The sequence below is a fragment of the Lycium ferocissimum genome, chromosome 7, assembly GCF_029784015.1.
Source record: "Lycium ferocissimum isolate CSIRO_LF1 chromosome 7, AGI_CSIRO_Lferr_CH_V1, whole genome shotgun sequence".
NCBI lineage: Eukaryota > Viridiplantae > Streptophyta > Magnoliopsida > Solanales > Solanaceae > Lycium > Lycium ferocissimum.
In genome coordinates this window covers 31,260,462-31,274,108 of record NC_081348.1, presented here as the reverse complement: position 1 = coordinate 31,274,108, position 13,647 = coordinate 31,260,462, and the positions used below count along the sequence as shown (strand labels likewise).

General features: G+C 34.9%; 2 protein-coding genes across 3 annotated transcripts; both read right to left on the bottom strand.

The window, feature by feature from the left end:
- Positions 1–3,821: 3,821 nt before the first annotated feature.
- LOC132064361 (bZIP transcription factor 53-like) lies at positions 3,822–5,010 on the bottom strand. The gene has a single exon (XM_059457310.1). The coding sequence runs from the start codon at positions 4,450–4,452 to the stop codon at positions 4,033–4,035; it is 420 nt and encodes a 139-aa protein (XP_059313293.1). The 5' UTR covers positions 4,453–5,010; the 3' UTR covers positions 3,822–4,032.
- A 3,704-nt stretch (positions 5,011–8,714) lies between these two features.
- LOC132064360 (pentatricopeptide repeat-containing protein At1g09820) lies at positions 8,715–13,143 on the bottom strand. 2 transcript variants are annotated; one of them, XM_059457308.1, is made up of 3 exons: positions 11,102–13,143; positions 10,876–10,993; positions 8,715–9,296 (listed from the first exon to the last, which is right to left on the bottom strand). In XM_059457308.1, the coding sequence occupies exon 1, from the start codon at positions 13,003–13,005 to the stop codon at positions 11,215–11,217; it is 1,791 nt and encodes a 596-aa protein (XP_059313291.1). In that variant the 5' UTR covers positions 13,006–13,143; the 3' UTR covers positions 8,715–9,296; positions 10,876–10,993; positions 11,102–11,214. The 2 variants fall into 2 exon arrangements, with proteins under 2 accessions (XP_059313291.1, XP_059313292.1); XM_059457309.1 differs by lacking the exon at positions 10,876–10,993.
- Positions 13,144–13,647: the final 504 nt, after the last annotated feature.

Below are 13,647 nucleotides of genomic sequence, written 5' to 3'. Positions count from 1 at the left end.
ATTAAGTTTTCTTTATCCTAAAAGGGCTCCATAATGTATAGAAGGCCCAAAAAGGAAAACTATAAATAGGGGGGCATTCCCTCACTTTAGGGGGTTGGCTTTTCAGATCCAAGAGTTTTGTACTTTGAACATATATATTAAAATTCTCTCTCACTTTGATTTCTTCAGATTTTGGTCCGGTTTACAGCTTAAATAATTCATAGAATCACTCTATTCAACGTTGCACGGATTATATATAAAATCTTAGCTTAAATATATAATTCCTAAATATCTTTGCCCAATCAATAGCGTACCAACTCATACTTAAGCCGTTTCATAAATAAAATATACACGTAATCCTTTTGTTCATCAAAGAATAGATTAAAGTGCCACATATCCTATACCTCATTCACAAATTTAACTTATTATCCAGTTTCGGAGTAAAACAACTCCCTCCTCTCAAAATAAGTGTCTCAACAAAGTTCTTAATTTACCATTATATCCTTAATTGGTGCATCTTTTTAATGAATTTGAAGATGATTGAAATGAGTAATTAATATTATGAGTAAAACAAGAAAAAAGAAATTGTCTTCTTTTGATATTCCTAAGAGTGACAAGTAAAAGTGAAAATCTATGTTTTGAATAAGGACGAGTAAAAGTGAATAGAGGGAGTATGTATTTGACTAAACTATCTATAATTAAAATTTGCATATTAATTTGACATATTAGGATCTGGTCACTTTAGCACTTAAGAAGGGCAATTTTGAAAAGTTATCGTTAATTCCTTCTTGATTATGTAAGTGAACATTTATTTTGAATCAAAATAAAAAGGTCAAATGAACACTTATTATGAAACTATATAGGTTATGAATTATTATGCAATAAATAATAATAATATGGCATATTATACGGTGATCAATAAAAGGAGGATTGTTATGCAACATTGATTCATTCTATTTTTTGCTTTAGATGTTTTTATCCACGTTTCACTAAGACTCGTATTTCTATTTCACATTCTCTCCATTATAATAATATATAATTTTCTCTTTATTTTATGTTATATTAGCAATGATAAGTTTAATACTGCAAACTAAATGCTGCATTGATGCAAAGTTTGAGAAATTACATATTTTATTCATTATGCAGAATTAAGTTAGCAATGCTGTGTTTTTATGTTAGAGATCAAACCATATATTAATATTGAATTTAACATTAGAATTGTTTTTTTCCTACGTAGCCCACGGAAAGACTAATTCGTGTTATGACAATTTTATGCATTTACTCAATGATGCATAATCTGTTTGGTAATACCTTTCTATTTATTTTTTCCTTGGAAGGTTCGGACAAGAAAATGGAGAAGGAACGAAAAAAAAAAAAACTTTGAACCTTTAAAATTAGGCCACTACTTTTCTCAAATTGTGGTTCGCATAATCAAGAAACAGTAAAAATAAAAGGAGGAGAGGGAAATTCCACGTGCACTTTTCCACACATTCTAAATTAGGGAAAGGTTCAATTTTTTCTTGAACTATCTGGTTTCACTTAACTTTGCCCTAGGAGTTTATGACCAAAATATACTTTTAGTCGTTACTCTTTCCTGTCACATTTGCACTTTGTTTTCAGCTGAACAAACAGATTCTCGTTGTTTATCATTGTCAACCTAAGCTTAAACATGGATGGCACGTGTACATGTTTCATAACCTTTTCTATGTGACATCAAGCCGTCCAGCTGGTTATCAGTTTCCTCCACATGACGTTCTCCGGAACAATGGAAATTAATAGCAATGCAGATTAAGCATAAATACTCCGGATTCATACATAGTGGATCCATCATCCAACGATTGAACTTTGAGTTTGAGTTCAAAACTCTACCATAACTCATTTGATTTACTAGGTTTGAAATTTATTTTTTGTACTTGAATAGTAGTATCTCAACACATATACAAGGCCAGAGCTAAAGCTAGGGCTCGGATGAACCGATAACTTCTACCCTACATCTGCCCCTTGATCTACAGTAAACGTTTAAGCCAAAAATGAGTTACGAAAACGAAGAACAAAAAAGGCTTAGGAACTCACAGGGTTTTACTGGAGAACCAAATAAAATAAAACACACAATTCTGATATGTGAGCAACGGAGGTAATGGAAATTAGTGAACTCCTAAAACTAGGAATTCGTCTTATGAATGTAATCTCAGTTCCATAAGATTCTGCACATTAGTATTTAGTATAATTTTGTACACTTGATTAATTTGATGTTCACTCCTCTGTATACAGGAAAACATTCTATAATTGATTCCAAGAATGATCAGACAAGAAATGTCTGAATTCCAATCGAAGATTGGACACAAACACTATCGTAAGTCCTTATCCTCGGAAAGCTTCAATTCTATCATTTTATAAACAGGGTGCATTTATAATAGTTCTATATTTGGTAGAAGATTTCAACAATGTAGTAATCCTGAAGCATTCATCATGCAGAAAAGAGAAGAACAAGAATAGAGAAAGAAGTTTTTCCCAATCATTAACTTAAGGAGTCAAGAGAGATGCATAATCCTAGTTCTTGAGTATTACACTTGATGCAAGTCAAAATGATGAATATACAGAATGCATCTGAGCCTGGCAAAGGGAATGAGCAACAGTTTTCGAAAGAGACCACAAATTTAAATTTGTTGCTGAGACTGTTTCATTCCTCGTACATGATTTCCCTCGGTCGATCAAACAATAACAAGCTTTTCCCTCCTAAACTTCCAACTTTCTAGAATTCAAAGAAAAGGAATTTCACTGTTGAAATTACCAACTTACCTCTATCACAATTGGAGTTTTTACTAAAACCCAACATACGCGAGGTTGTGCCTCTAGATTATCCTACGAATACTGAGGTTAAATTGTTGTCCTAACACTCACTCATATAGTACCTGCTTAATGCTGTCACGACATAACTAGATTCGGCAAATGCTGAATGCTGGGACCAGTTACTTACATAGCCGTCACACTGAGGAATCTTGCATAATTCATAATAATCGCTTATAAATAGCTCATGCAAAACCTAGGGAAGGTAAAAGGTAGCTATTCATCACACACTCCTCTCTTTTCTTACCTAAGAAACCCCCTACCGGCCTGCAACTAAGGCATCAGAGTTATCCCCCCAGGGTATCCAAGAGAGTACTTCGGCCATTCACCTCTTTGTTCTCAGGGCTCTGTCACTAGTATCCATTGCAAGGTTTGCACCCAAACTAAATACTATTGCTTTGGCCTCTGACATTTCTAATCTGGGGTCTATGTAAGTAGCCACTAACACAGTTATTTCCACTTCGAGGCCAACAACTTGGTTAGGAAACATTTATCGAGTTCAATTAAAACCATAGAGCTTAATTCTGAATAAAAATCATGTACCTTTTGAAACTAATTCCCCACCATGGTCAGGCCTCATTATCAAGAGCTGAAGAACTGAAGTTTACTCCACTAGTAGCAAGATATTAAGAAGTCCAAAACATCATATATATAGTTTTTATCTACGACAGCATTTTGACACAATGTGATGTGATCCAATCTAAGCAATTGTTTTTAAAACACACACACACTTCAATGGTGGCATAGCAAATATGTCACTCTATTTTTTGAAAGGCAGCACCATGGTTCTACCAAGAACCTCAACACAGTGAATCATGCATGCTACCCTGAAACACATTGATAGCATTGATGATACACGACAACTACTAGTACAAGTACTACTGCTCCTCAAACCCAAATAAGTTGCCTGTAACCACATTCACTATAATCTTCTAAAATCTTCACTATCAACCATGAAATGACAAATAAGTTATCCCTCATTGTTAACATCATCATAAACAAAAACAAGAAGGTAAGATTAAAACATTCTGATCCCACAACTCCCAACTAATTTTTGGCATTTACATGGTTCAAAGACTAAACAGATACACACAGCATAACAAACAAAGTCAAAACTAACACAACATTACCATCCAAAGAAACTATTAATGTGGACTAATGGAAGCAAAGTTATCCAAAATAGCCACAAAGACAACCATTTGACAGTCAAAATTTAAACAAGCCTGAAGAAGCAATGGGCTGCATTGAAAACGGGGTCCGCAATGGCTTCAACAAAGGATCAGCAGCAACATCCACAGCCAAACCAGTACCATCAATAACATCATTTAAATACCTCAACCTATCAGTCAATTCCGTTGCCTGTGCCCTCAGCACATTATTCTGTGCAACACAAATTGCATATCTTTCTGTTGTCTGTTCAATCTTAGCCACAATGTTCTTGTTTGCACCCTGTAATCTGCTCACTTCCCCTGTCAAATCTTGCAAAAGCTTTTGCTTCTTCATCCTCGAACGCCTCGCTGATTCCCTGTTCGAAATCATCCTTTTCCTCTTCTTTTCATCCATTCCTGCATACCTTTGATCATCTTCTGATGCAGATGAACTAGCACTCTGCCTTAAACCTGACATTTTCAATTCAATACTGTGGCTATAATTCAAGATTAACTTTTTGGGACAATCAAAAAAGGTTGTTCTTCAATAATAGAAAGCTACTATTTAGAGGGTGTCAAGGGTCTTCATGAAAAGTCATAAAAATGGTAGAGAAACAATACAGAGAAAGATTGAACAAAACAAAAGCCTAAAAGGGTGGTGGAAATCAAGAAGATCATAGATTGATTCCTAACTAAAGAAAACCCAAACTCATTGTCTGAGAAAAAATCAACAACAACCCCAGAAATACCCACCTTGGAATCTCCACAAAGAACACAAACAACAACGTTAGAAATATGATTTCAAGATATGGGGTTGTCTCAAATTTGAGACAATGAACAAAGGTTGATCAAAAAGGAATCAAGCAAATAAGCAGAAACTAGTAAGCCAAAAATAAGAAAGGAAATTATGAACGACAAAGACAAGAATGGTAGGTGGAGAAAATTAGGGAAGAGATTAATATGGAGAAACCAGAAAGTTTTTTTGGAGGAAAAGAGGATTACGTTACTCAACCTTTGAAAGGTGTTTTTGAACTGGTTAGGATAGTTTGAAGGCGAGAAGAATGTTCGGGATGACAATTGTAAAGCCCAAAAGTAGAAAAATACAAAATATTCATTGAACTCTACGTATATTTTGAAAATTAATATTCATCCCTTTTAAGTTTTAAGTCCCTAAATTAGTACATAAAATTGCTAATTACTTTGTAACCGAACTCATTAATAATCAAAATCAAAGTTCCAGCGCAATATTCTTAGGAAATAAAATATATTTTCTACAGTGACTAAAGTGATTTTTTCAAAATTCGTATTTTCTGTCCATTTTTTTTTAAGTGATTAAGCTCGTGAATACTAAACAATAGAAGGTTCTTTAGGTGAGATAGTGCGAGGTGGGACTAGTCTAATTGATTCCAATCTAATCTCAAATAGTGCACTGAGAAATTCAAAATAATATCCAATTGAAGAATAATACCTTTATAATATTTTAAATAATGTCAAAGTTAGCTGAATTGGATAAGAGTAGCAAGGGATGGCGCGAAAAGACGGATTAGGATAGGACCGTATTTCATTAGTTTACTGTTTTGGATTGTAAGAAGTATTAATTGTTTAAAGTGTGGATTAGGATTAAACGAATTGGGAAAATATTCTTCTTTATTACATCTGGAGCATAACGAGACGAGGTTTGTTTGTAATTTTGAAGAACAATCAATTTAACAAAACAGTAAAATCATATAGCATGTATTTGCGCTAATTCGAAAGGCCCCTTGACAAACAAAACAAGAGTTAAAATTATAATTCGTCTCCATTCCTAAGGAATCAAGAAGGAACGATTCCTTCTTGATTTTTTTTAAATTGTCCCCTGGACTCTTGCTTTACAAAGCTTTTGATGAACTATTGAAGAATGTCCAAAAACAAAGTATTGGATCAATTTTATGTTTCTCTAAATTTTATTCATACTTTAATTAAATATTATTATTTTCTACTGTGGCATACACCATTTTTTGTCCAAATTAAAACTCCAAGATTACTAATTTTGAGTTTACTTCCTTCCAAACGCGCACAAAAACGAAAAAGGAAATTTAGGTGACAATGAGGGAGTTCTCTTATTCACTCCCTTTAACAAATTAGCACTAAAGGTTATGCTGTGGAGATAAATAATCTCCTATTCTTAATTAGTGATTTCGAATTCGAGTCTCAGGGAATAAACTCTATCTTAAGTAGAGAGCATTTGATTTTCAAAGTGAGATTTCTCGATATGAATTCGAATTAATCAAATCCTAAAATAAAAACATCAAGTGGAAAGAAAAGGAGGGAATTCTCTTATTGTAGTAAATGGTTATTAGGTTCCACATTTTCTTGGAAAAAGACAAACTTTGATGCGTGCATGGAACTACCTAAATGACTGCTGCTAGTTCTAGATATCCCGGCGGGATAATGAAGTGAAAGCTATTTTCTGGTTAAAAAGCATGCTGCAAATAATGATTGTTCGGCTTATTTAAATTAAACAACACTTTTGCAAAGTTTTGGTGATAAATACAGCCAGGAGCGGAGCCAAGAAGGACCTAGGGGGTTCATTCAAACCCCTTCAGCTGAAAATTACACTATTTTTACATGGTTAAAATTATTTTTATATATTTATAATACATGTTGAACCCCGTTTAGCATCTTCGTATTTTTACTTCTTCATATTTTGAATCTTCTCAATGAAAATTCTGACTCCGCCACTGAATTATATTCTCCAATCAAACGATGTGAATTGACCAAGTCAAAGTATATTAGAAAACGAAAAAGTAGAAATTTACTTATGAAAGCTTCTATTTGCCTTCAATTTACTCTCGTTTATTTTTCGGTCTCGCACCGTTAATTTCTTATGATGATTGTCCAGCTTGACTATGATATTTGTTATGGTGGAGTCACATAAATAAAGAAAAAAAATTAAATTTACCCCTAAAATAGTAATTTGGTTTACATATACTCAAAGCATGCTTTGAATAATTAAAAAGGTTTAAATATGCCCTTAAGAAATTGAAAAGGTTCAATTGTACCCTTATGTGGTTGGACAGATTTTTCCACGGTAAAAAACTTTTAATGAAAGAAGCATATTTGAGACGTAAGATAATTGTGGAGGCTCCTACGAGCCCAAAGAGGTTATGTATAAGACAAATCGCTCACACTAATGACATATTTAGACAATTTCTCCGTCAGAAAATAGAATGATTTAACTCCAAAACTTATAATTTTCTAGGTTACCGCACCTAAATTTTTCGAAGAAGCACACAACAAACATGACACTTCTTCTTTTCTCTCTCTTTTGGGAGGGGCAATTGATGCTATATGTATTTATAGTACGATATTATTACTCAGTAGTGTGTTAAGAAGAAACATAACGAAAAATCAGATTATAAAGTCTTGGTCAGTGACGTGTGCGAAGCTGTGTGGCCTAGTTTGCGCTGATTCTACTGAATAATACCCTCTCAATTTCACTTTGGATTCCCATTCTAGAATATATTTATTCCGTGTATACTTTTTTTGAGTTTCAGAAACAAAACCAAAGTAGATGTCTAGTTAAAACCAAAGTAGATGTCTAGTTTTCTTAGGCAACCGAATTTAGATTTATTCTAGATGTTGGAAACTAGCTCAGTCATTGATGGCAGCTTTTATTTCTAATTTTCAAGATTCTGATTTAACACCCAGCTCTTTCTTCGCATTTAACATTAGTTTCCCACGTTTCTGGACCAATTTTTGCCCCTTTTTTCAGTCATTGAATATTAGTATAGTTGAACTGATGATGTTTAGTCAGTATTTCTTTGTAATTCTTAATCAAATTACATCATATATAATGTTATTAGAGCCTTACTGATATCTTTTGGCTTATAATGTTGAGATTTTAAGCTTAAGCTTTAAAGATAAGTTGGTATGAATGAGAAATGAAGGGAAGAGAAATGGAAGGAAATTTTGAAAATTCGAGCAAAGTTCCTTTTGAAAGAGAACTTTGTACCACATTGATGGCAGAAAGGGAGAGCTGCGTATTTATATTTGAAAGCACATACTCTAACTCATAAAGAGTTGAGAAGAGAGCCTCTCTCGCGCCATTGTCGTCATTCTGCTCGGCTTCGGTCAAATGATTTGATTGATGATGTTTTTGGACCAATTTTACTTTTTCAATTTCATAATTTAATTTCCATTTCTGATATTATATAATAGTATTTTTGCGCAAAAATTAATTTAAAATTAGCATTCCTTTTTGGAAAAAGCAAGTCTTTTTCCGAACAGGCACCATACCTGTTCGGAACAGATATTTACATTAAAAAATCCTAACTATAAATTCCACAGGCTTCGCCTCATATTTACACACAACGAAAAAAAAATATGAACCCTGAAAATTCTTAACTTCTTCTCTTCATATTCAATGCATCGTTTTCAAAAACAAAAACTGTAAGTGTGGTGTGATTTGCTCCGCTATTTGAGTTCGCCGGAGTTCTGTAGTTTGCATTGCCGCTATTACAGAAACGTTTTTCCGTTCTATCCTGGGAGGAAGTAACCTAGATCCTTGGCAACCGTGAGGGGGTTATAATTCCTTAAGAACACACCAGCAACTTGTGGGCTCGGAATATTTTTTCTACATCTTTTACATTTCTGTTTGATTATTTTATTTCTGGTCTTGATTAATAAACAAAAACTTGTTTATTAATTAGTGTTTCAGATTACAGAGAATAACGTATAACACAATAAAAAACAAGGTCATCCAAACCAAATTCCATAACTCAAACCATATCTCTAATACACACAGAAAATTGTTTTTCCATTCTCATGTTTGGCTGAAATACAAGGAATCATCTGAAAGAAAAAGGCCTAAAAAAAATTTAGAAAAACTAAAAGAGTGAGTACAAGCAAATGGGGATTCCAGAACTTTGATGGATAGTATTATTTCGTAAAGTTATTGAAATTCTAATACATTTTTACAGTCAAAAGATTACCAGGCAAAAAAAAATTGTGGATTCTGTTCCCGGTGATTCCACAAAACAAATACCATGTTACACTGAACAGTTTCTATCTCTCTCATTAATACCTCAGTGCTTAGTATTTCTCCCCAAAACCCGATCAAATCAGAATGTCTTACCAGGCTTTGTAGAGTAGATTGCTAAGGGGTTCAACACGAGAACTTCCAGTCAGACAAGTGTTCTCTTGCCATGTCACTCCCCTAAAACCACATTGTGGCAGATGGTCAACAAGCCAAGGACCCGCCAGCAAACTTTGAACTTTGCAAACAACGGCCACGAAATCGTCTTTCATGAAAAGCCAGAGCCATGCAAATTCATGATGTACCTGTCAGCATAAAAATGTAATTTCTTTTCAGGCATAGAACCCAAGATATAAAGAAAACTATTTATACACGTAGATAAGACCATGATGAGAATTTATCCAAGCATACTTTAAAGGTAAACATCAAAGCAACCGCACCAGTCTATGATTTCATATGGACAAGCTGGAACACAGTAAAGAGAAGACCAGTTTCTTCTAAATCAAATCATCTACAAACTGGAATCCTCTAAGCAAGATGAAGATAGTAACACACTCCTATTAGGTCAATAGGGTTATGTTTAGGTTATTATTCCCTTCTGTTGCATTTATATGCAGTATTGCAGTTGCAACATTCTGTAATTTGTTGTATCCACATGTAAAATGTAAGGTTTAATTGTCCAATGGCACAGTGTTGTTTTTGTATACATTTATTGTATGAAGATACTGTAGACGTTTCTATACACATAGTATTGTACTTTATTTATGTAAAGAGTCCATCTCAACAAGCAGACTTTTGTTACAGTCTGGAATTTAAGGGTAGAAGCGGTACATTTTGTGGAAGTATGAAAGGAATCATTTTAGAAAATGAAAGTACAAATTTCTTTAGCAGAGAAAATAGGTCCACCATGGAATCTGATCCATCTGCTAAGTAGAGAAATAACAGATCATTTAGTATCATTTCATTCTTTAACTCTTTTCATCCATAAGTAAGAGCTTTTTGAAACTAGAATTAAACAGTCATTACTGAACATGCAAGGCTTCTATTTTCAAACAGGCAAATTCACACGGTTAAAATTGCAGACATTGATCTTATCTCCACTTAGTAAGATGCATCAGATTGTATAAAGAAGCTTACCCGATTATTTTCCTTAAAAAAAAAAAAAAAAAGGACCAAGACATACAAGACTTGCATTTGGTGTCCATGCTAGCTTGCGTGCACATCGACTAATCAACTGGGTATCGCTATCTCCCACAACTAAAGGTATCGGGTACCTCTACTCACCAAGGCTTAAACAGATGAGAAAATCCATCTGTAACGCTATCTCCCACCACTACAGGTATCGGGTACCTCTACTCACCAAGGTTTAAACAGATGAGAAAATCCATCTAGTGTCGCCTCTGTTGGAATCCCAAATTTTGGTTCCAAAGTTGTTAATCTAAGTCTCAACTACTAGTTCACCCCCTTGGCATTCATACAGACACACATTTACGGACTAGATTTTTTATAAATAAGCCAACCCCTTTAAGCTTTCTATTATTTTCATTGCTAAGCAGATTTGAGGTTTTGGCCACTAGTAGAACTCCGTTGCACAAGTGGCCAGTTAATCGGACAGCTGCAGTTTATGGCAGAATCTAATGCTGCAGGCATACTTCACTCACTGGCAGATCCTTCACGAGCAGTTTCAGAATTTCAAGGACTAGCCACTATCAAGTAAATTTAGGACGAGGTCCTATTCGGTCCTAAAAGAAATACATGCTTAGGATCTGCTCGGAATAAAAGCTGAACCATCAACACCATCATGACATATATATCAGCATAATCACATAGAGGTTTGCAATAAAAAAATGAAAAAACAAGAATTAAAGAACACATCATGCAAACCTTCTGTTTCAGTTGCAACTATGTCTGAGCACAAAAGATTGCCTTTCATGACGAAGCAGACAAGTCCTCCACTGAATTGCACCCATGTACAGGTTTTAATATAATTAACCAACCCTTGCTGAACACAAAAAATAATTATGAAAATGTAATTAACCTCCATCGACCTCGTATGCTTAACTACTCTAAACCAAAACAGAAAGAGACATAGGAGGAAAAAAGCACATACCAGCTTTGCAATGCAATCATGAGCCGCAAAGACTTTTCTTTGTCCCTCTGAATACGTGAAATAACAATGACAGAATGAGTCGATTAGACCACTCTCAAACTTCTCCACCATAATTAACAATTGACAATATCCTTGTAGAGGTGTCCATCTATGTCAGGGACAAATCCCTTGTCTATCATTTCTTCTCTGATAATGTCATAGGTAATTCTATTGGGTATCAATCCTTTTTCCAACATCTCATTCAAAAGAGCATTTGCTTCTTCCAGTTTATCTTTCTGACAGAAACCTTTAATCAACACATTATAAGTGACAACATTTGGTTGCATTCCTTCCTTCTCCATTCTTTTCCTAATAGTAACAGCTGCTTTGGGGTTACCTTCTTGGCAATAGCCAGCCATCAAAGTGTTGTATGTCACGTGACTTGGGACCAACCTTTTCTCAAACATCTCATCCAGAAGTCTAACTGACTTTCTTGATTCTCCCCTTTTGCACATTGCATCTATTCGAATGTTGTACGTTACTAAATCAACCTTCACAGTCTTCTTCTCCATTTCCTCCAATAGCTCTTTTGCTGCTCCAACATTTCCCTCTCGATAATAACCACCTAATAAGCAATTATACGTTGAAATGCTAGGACAAATCAGTTTGCTCAACATCAAGTCACGAAGAGCGACTGCTTCTTCCAATTTTCCAGCCTTACTATGAGCATCAATAACTGTGTTGAAAGTTAGTACATTTAGATCTAACCCTTGCTTCATAACATCCTCAAACAACTCTTTAGCCTCTCTAAACATCTTCATTTTTGAAAAACCATTTATCATTACATTATAAGTCCGAATATTAGGCTCGAACCCCAATCGTATCATTTCTGCACGTAAACCAAGAGCCTGACCAACTTTCCCATCACCAAAAAGCCCATCAATTAATGAGTTAAATGTCACAATGTCCGGTCTCATCCCTTGAAGCTGCATTTCTTTAAAAAACTTCATAGCTGCCCCGACATTATCATCCTTACAAAACCCATCAATAAGAGTATTATAAGTTCTCGCATTTGGACTCACCCCCTGCTCCACCATTTCTCTCAAAAGTGCATCGGCTTTATACATCTTCCCATCCCCACCCCTCTTGCAATACCCATCGATCAATGTATTATAAGTAACCACATTAGGCATAATCCCTCTAACCTTCATATCTTCCATCACATCCCTAGCCTTATTCAACTTCCCCGCCTTACACAACCCGTTAATCACAATATTAAACGTGTACAAGTCAACCTCAATCCTCCTCCTAATCATCTCCTTATACACAAGCTCTCCTACCTCAAACTTTCCCTCTTTCACCACCCCTTTAAGCATCGGTTTACACGAAAACACAGATAACTTAAACCCATAATCCCCAGCTCTATTAAAAGCCTCAAGAGCTAAATCCACCCTACCATTATTAACATAAGCTAATACCAACATGTCAATAATAATAGAATTAGCACACACATTATCACTACATGTCAACAGTGTGTGAAAAACAGAAGAAACAGTATGGGGTTTCCCATTTTTAACAAAATTATGCAATAAAGATCGAACCTTTGGGTATCTTTTATCATTGACTAATAAAACAAGAACTTTGAATAAATTTTCAAGAGGGTGGTGATAAACCTGATGATTTTGAGACCACCTGAAGAAACTCAAGATGGAAGAAGAATCAAACCCAGAATCCAAAAGATGTTCAAGAAAAGAAGTTGGGTTAATGGGTTTAATTAAGTCCTTGAGTTTAGACCAGTGCTGGTTTGAAATGAGTTGTGAAACTTTGGATTTGAAAAGTGGGTCTGAAAACAAATTGGGTGTTGAGGTTGCTGTGTGGAGGAGTATACGGTGGTGGAGACAACGCCGAAAATATGTTGTCGACATGGATATTAGGCGATGGAACTGAAAGGACAAGTCTTGATTAGGAACAGGGAAGCATATAGAGCCAACTAGCAAAAATTGAAACTCGGTTGAAGTTGAACCTAGAAAAGTTTGGGCTAATTTCAAAAGTGTGGGTGGTTTTAGTTACGGAAAAGGGTCAAATATACCCTTGTACTATTGAAAAAGGGTCAAATATACACACATAGTTATCTTTTGGTCCAAATATTTTCTTGTTATCTTTGTAGCGCAAATATCCCTCCTTTATTAAAGTTGACCAAAGTAAACATGTGGCATTGACGATTGGTGAGGTGGACGCCACGTGGCATGCCACCACACCCCCCAACCCACATCTTCACTACCACAAACTATCTCCGCCATACTGATAACAACCGCCAAGTGCGCGGTTAACCATCTCTTTTGTCCATTCGAGTTTTCTATTAACGATGAAACTCGATTGTTCTTGAGAAAAAAGAACAAACTTTTGGTACAGTGAATATTAATAGTAAATCATTGACCAGAGAAAATGGAGTACGTACTTAATTGAGTAGCCAACAAATTACAACTAATATTCGGGTTGTTCCCAAAAGAACGTTTCTATTACTGTATTATTTTAAAATTGAAATACTAGTTGTTCTTTTTCGTGTT

Excerpts from the sequence above, each read along its gene's own strand:
- LOC132064360 (XM_059457308.1), bottom strand. The coding sequence starts at position 13,005 with ATGTCGACAACATATTTTCGGCGTTGTCTCCACCACCGTATACTCCTC.
- LOC132064361 (XM_059457310.1), bottom strand. The coding sequence starts at position 4,452 with ATGTCAGGTTTAAGGCAGAGTGCTAGTTCATCTGCATCAGAAGATGAT.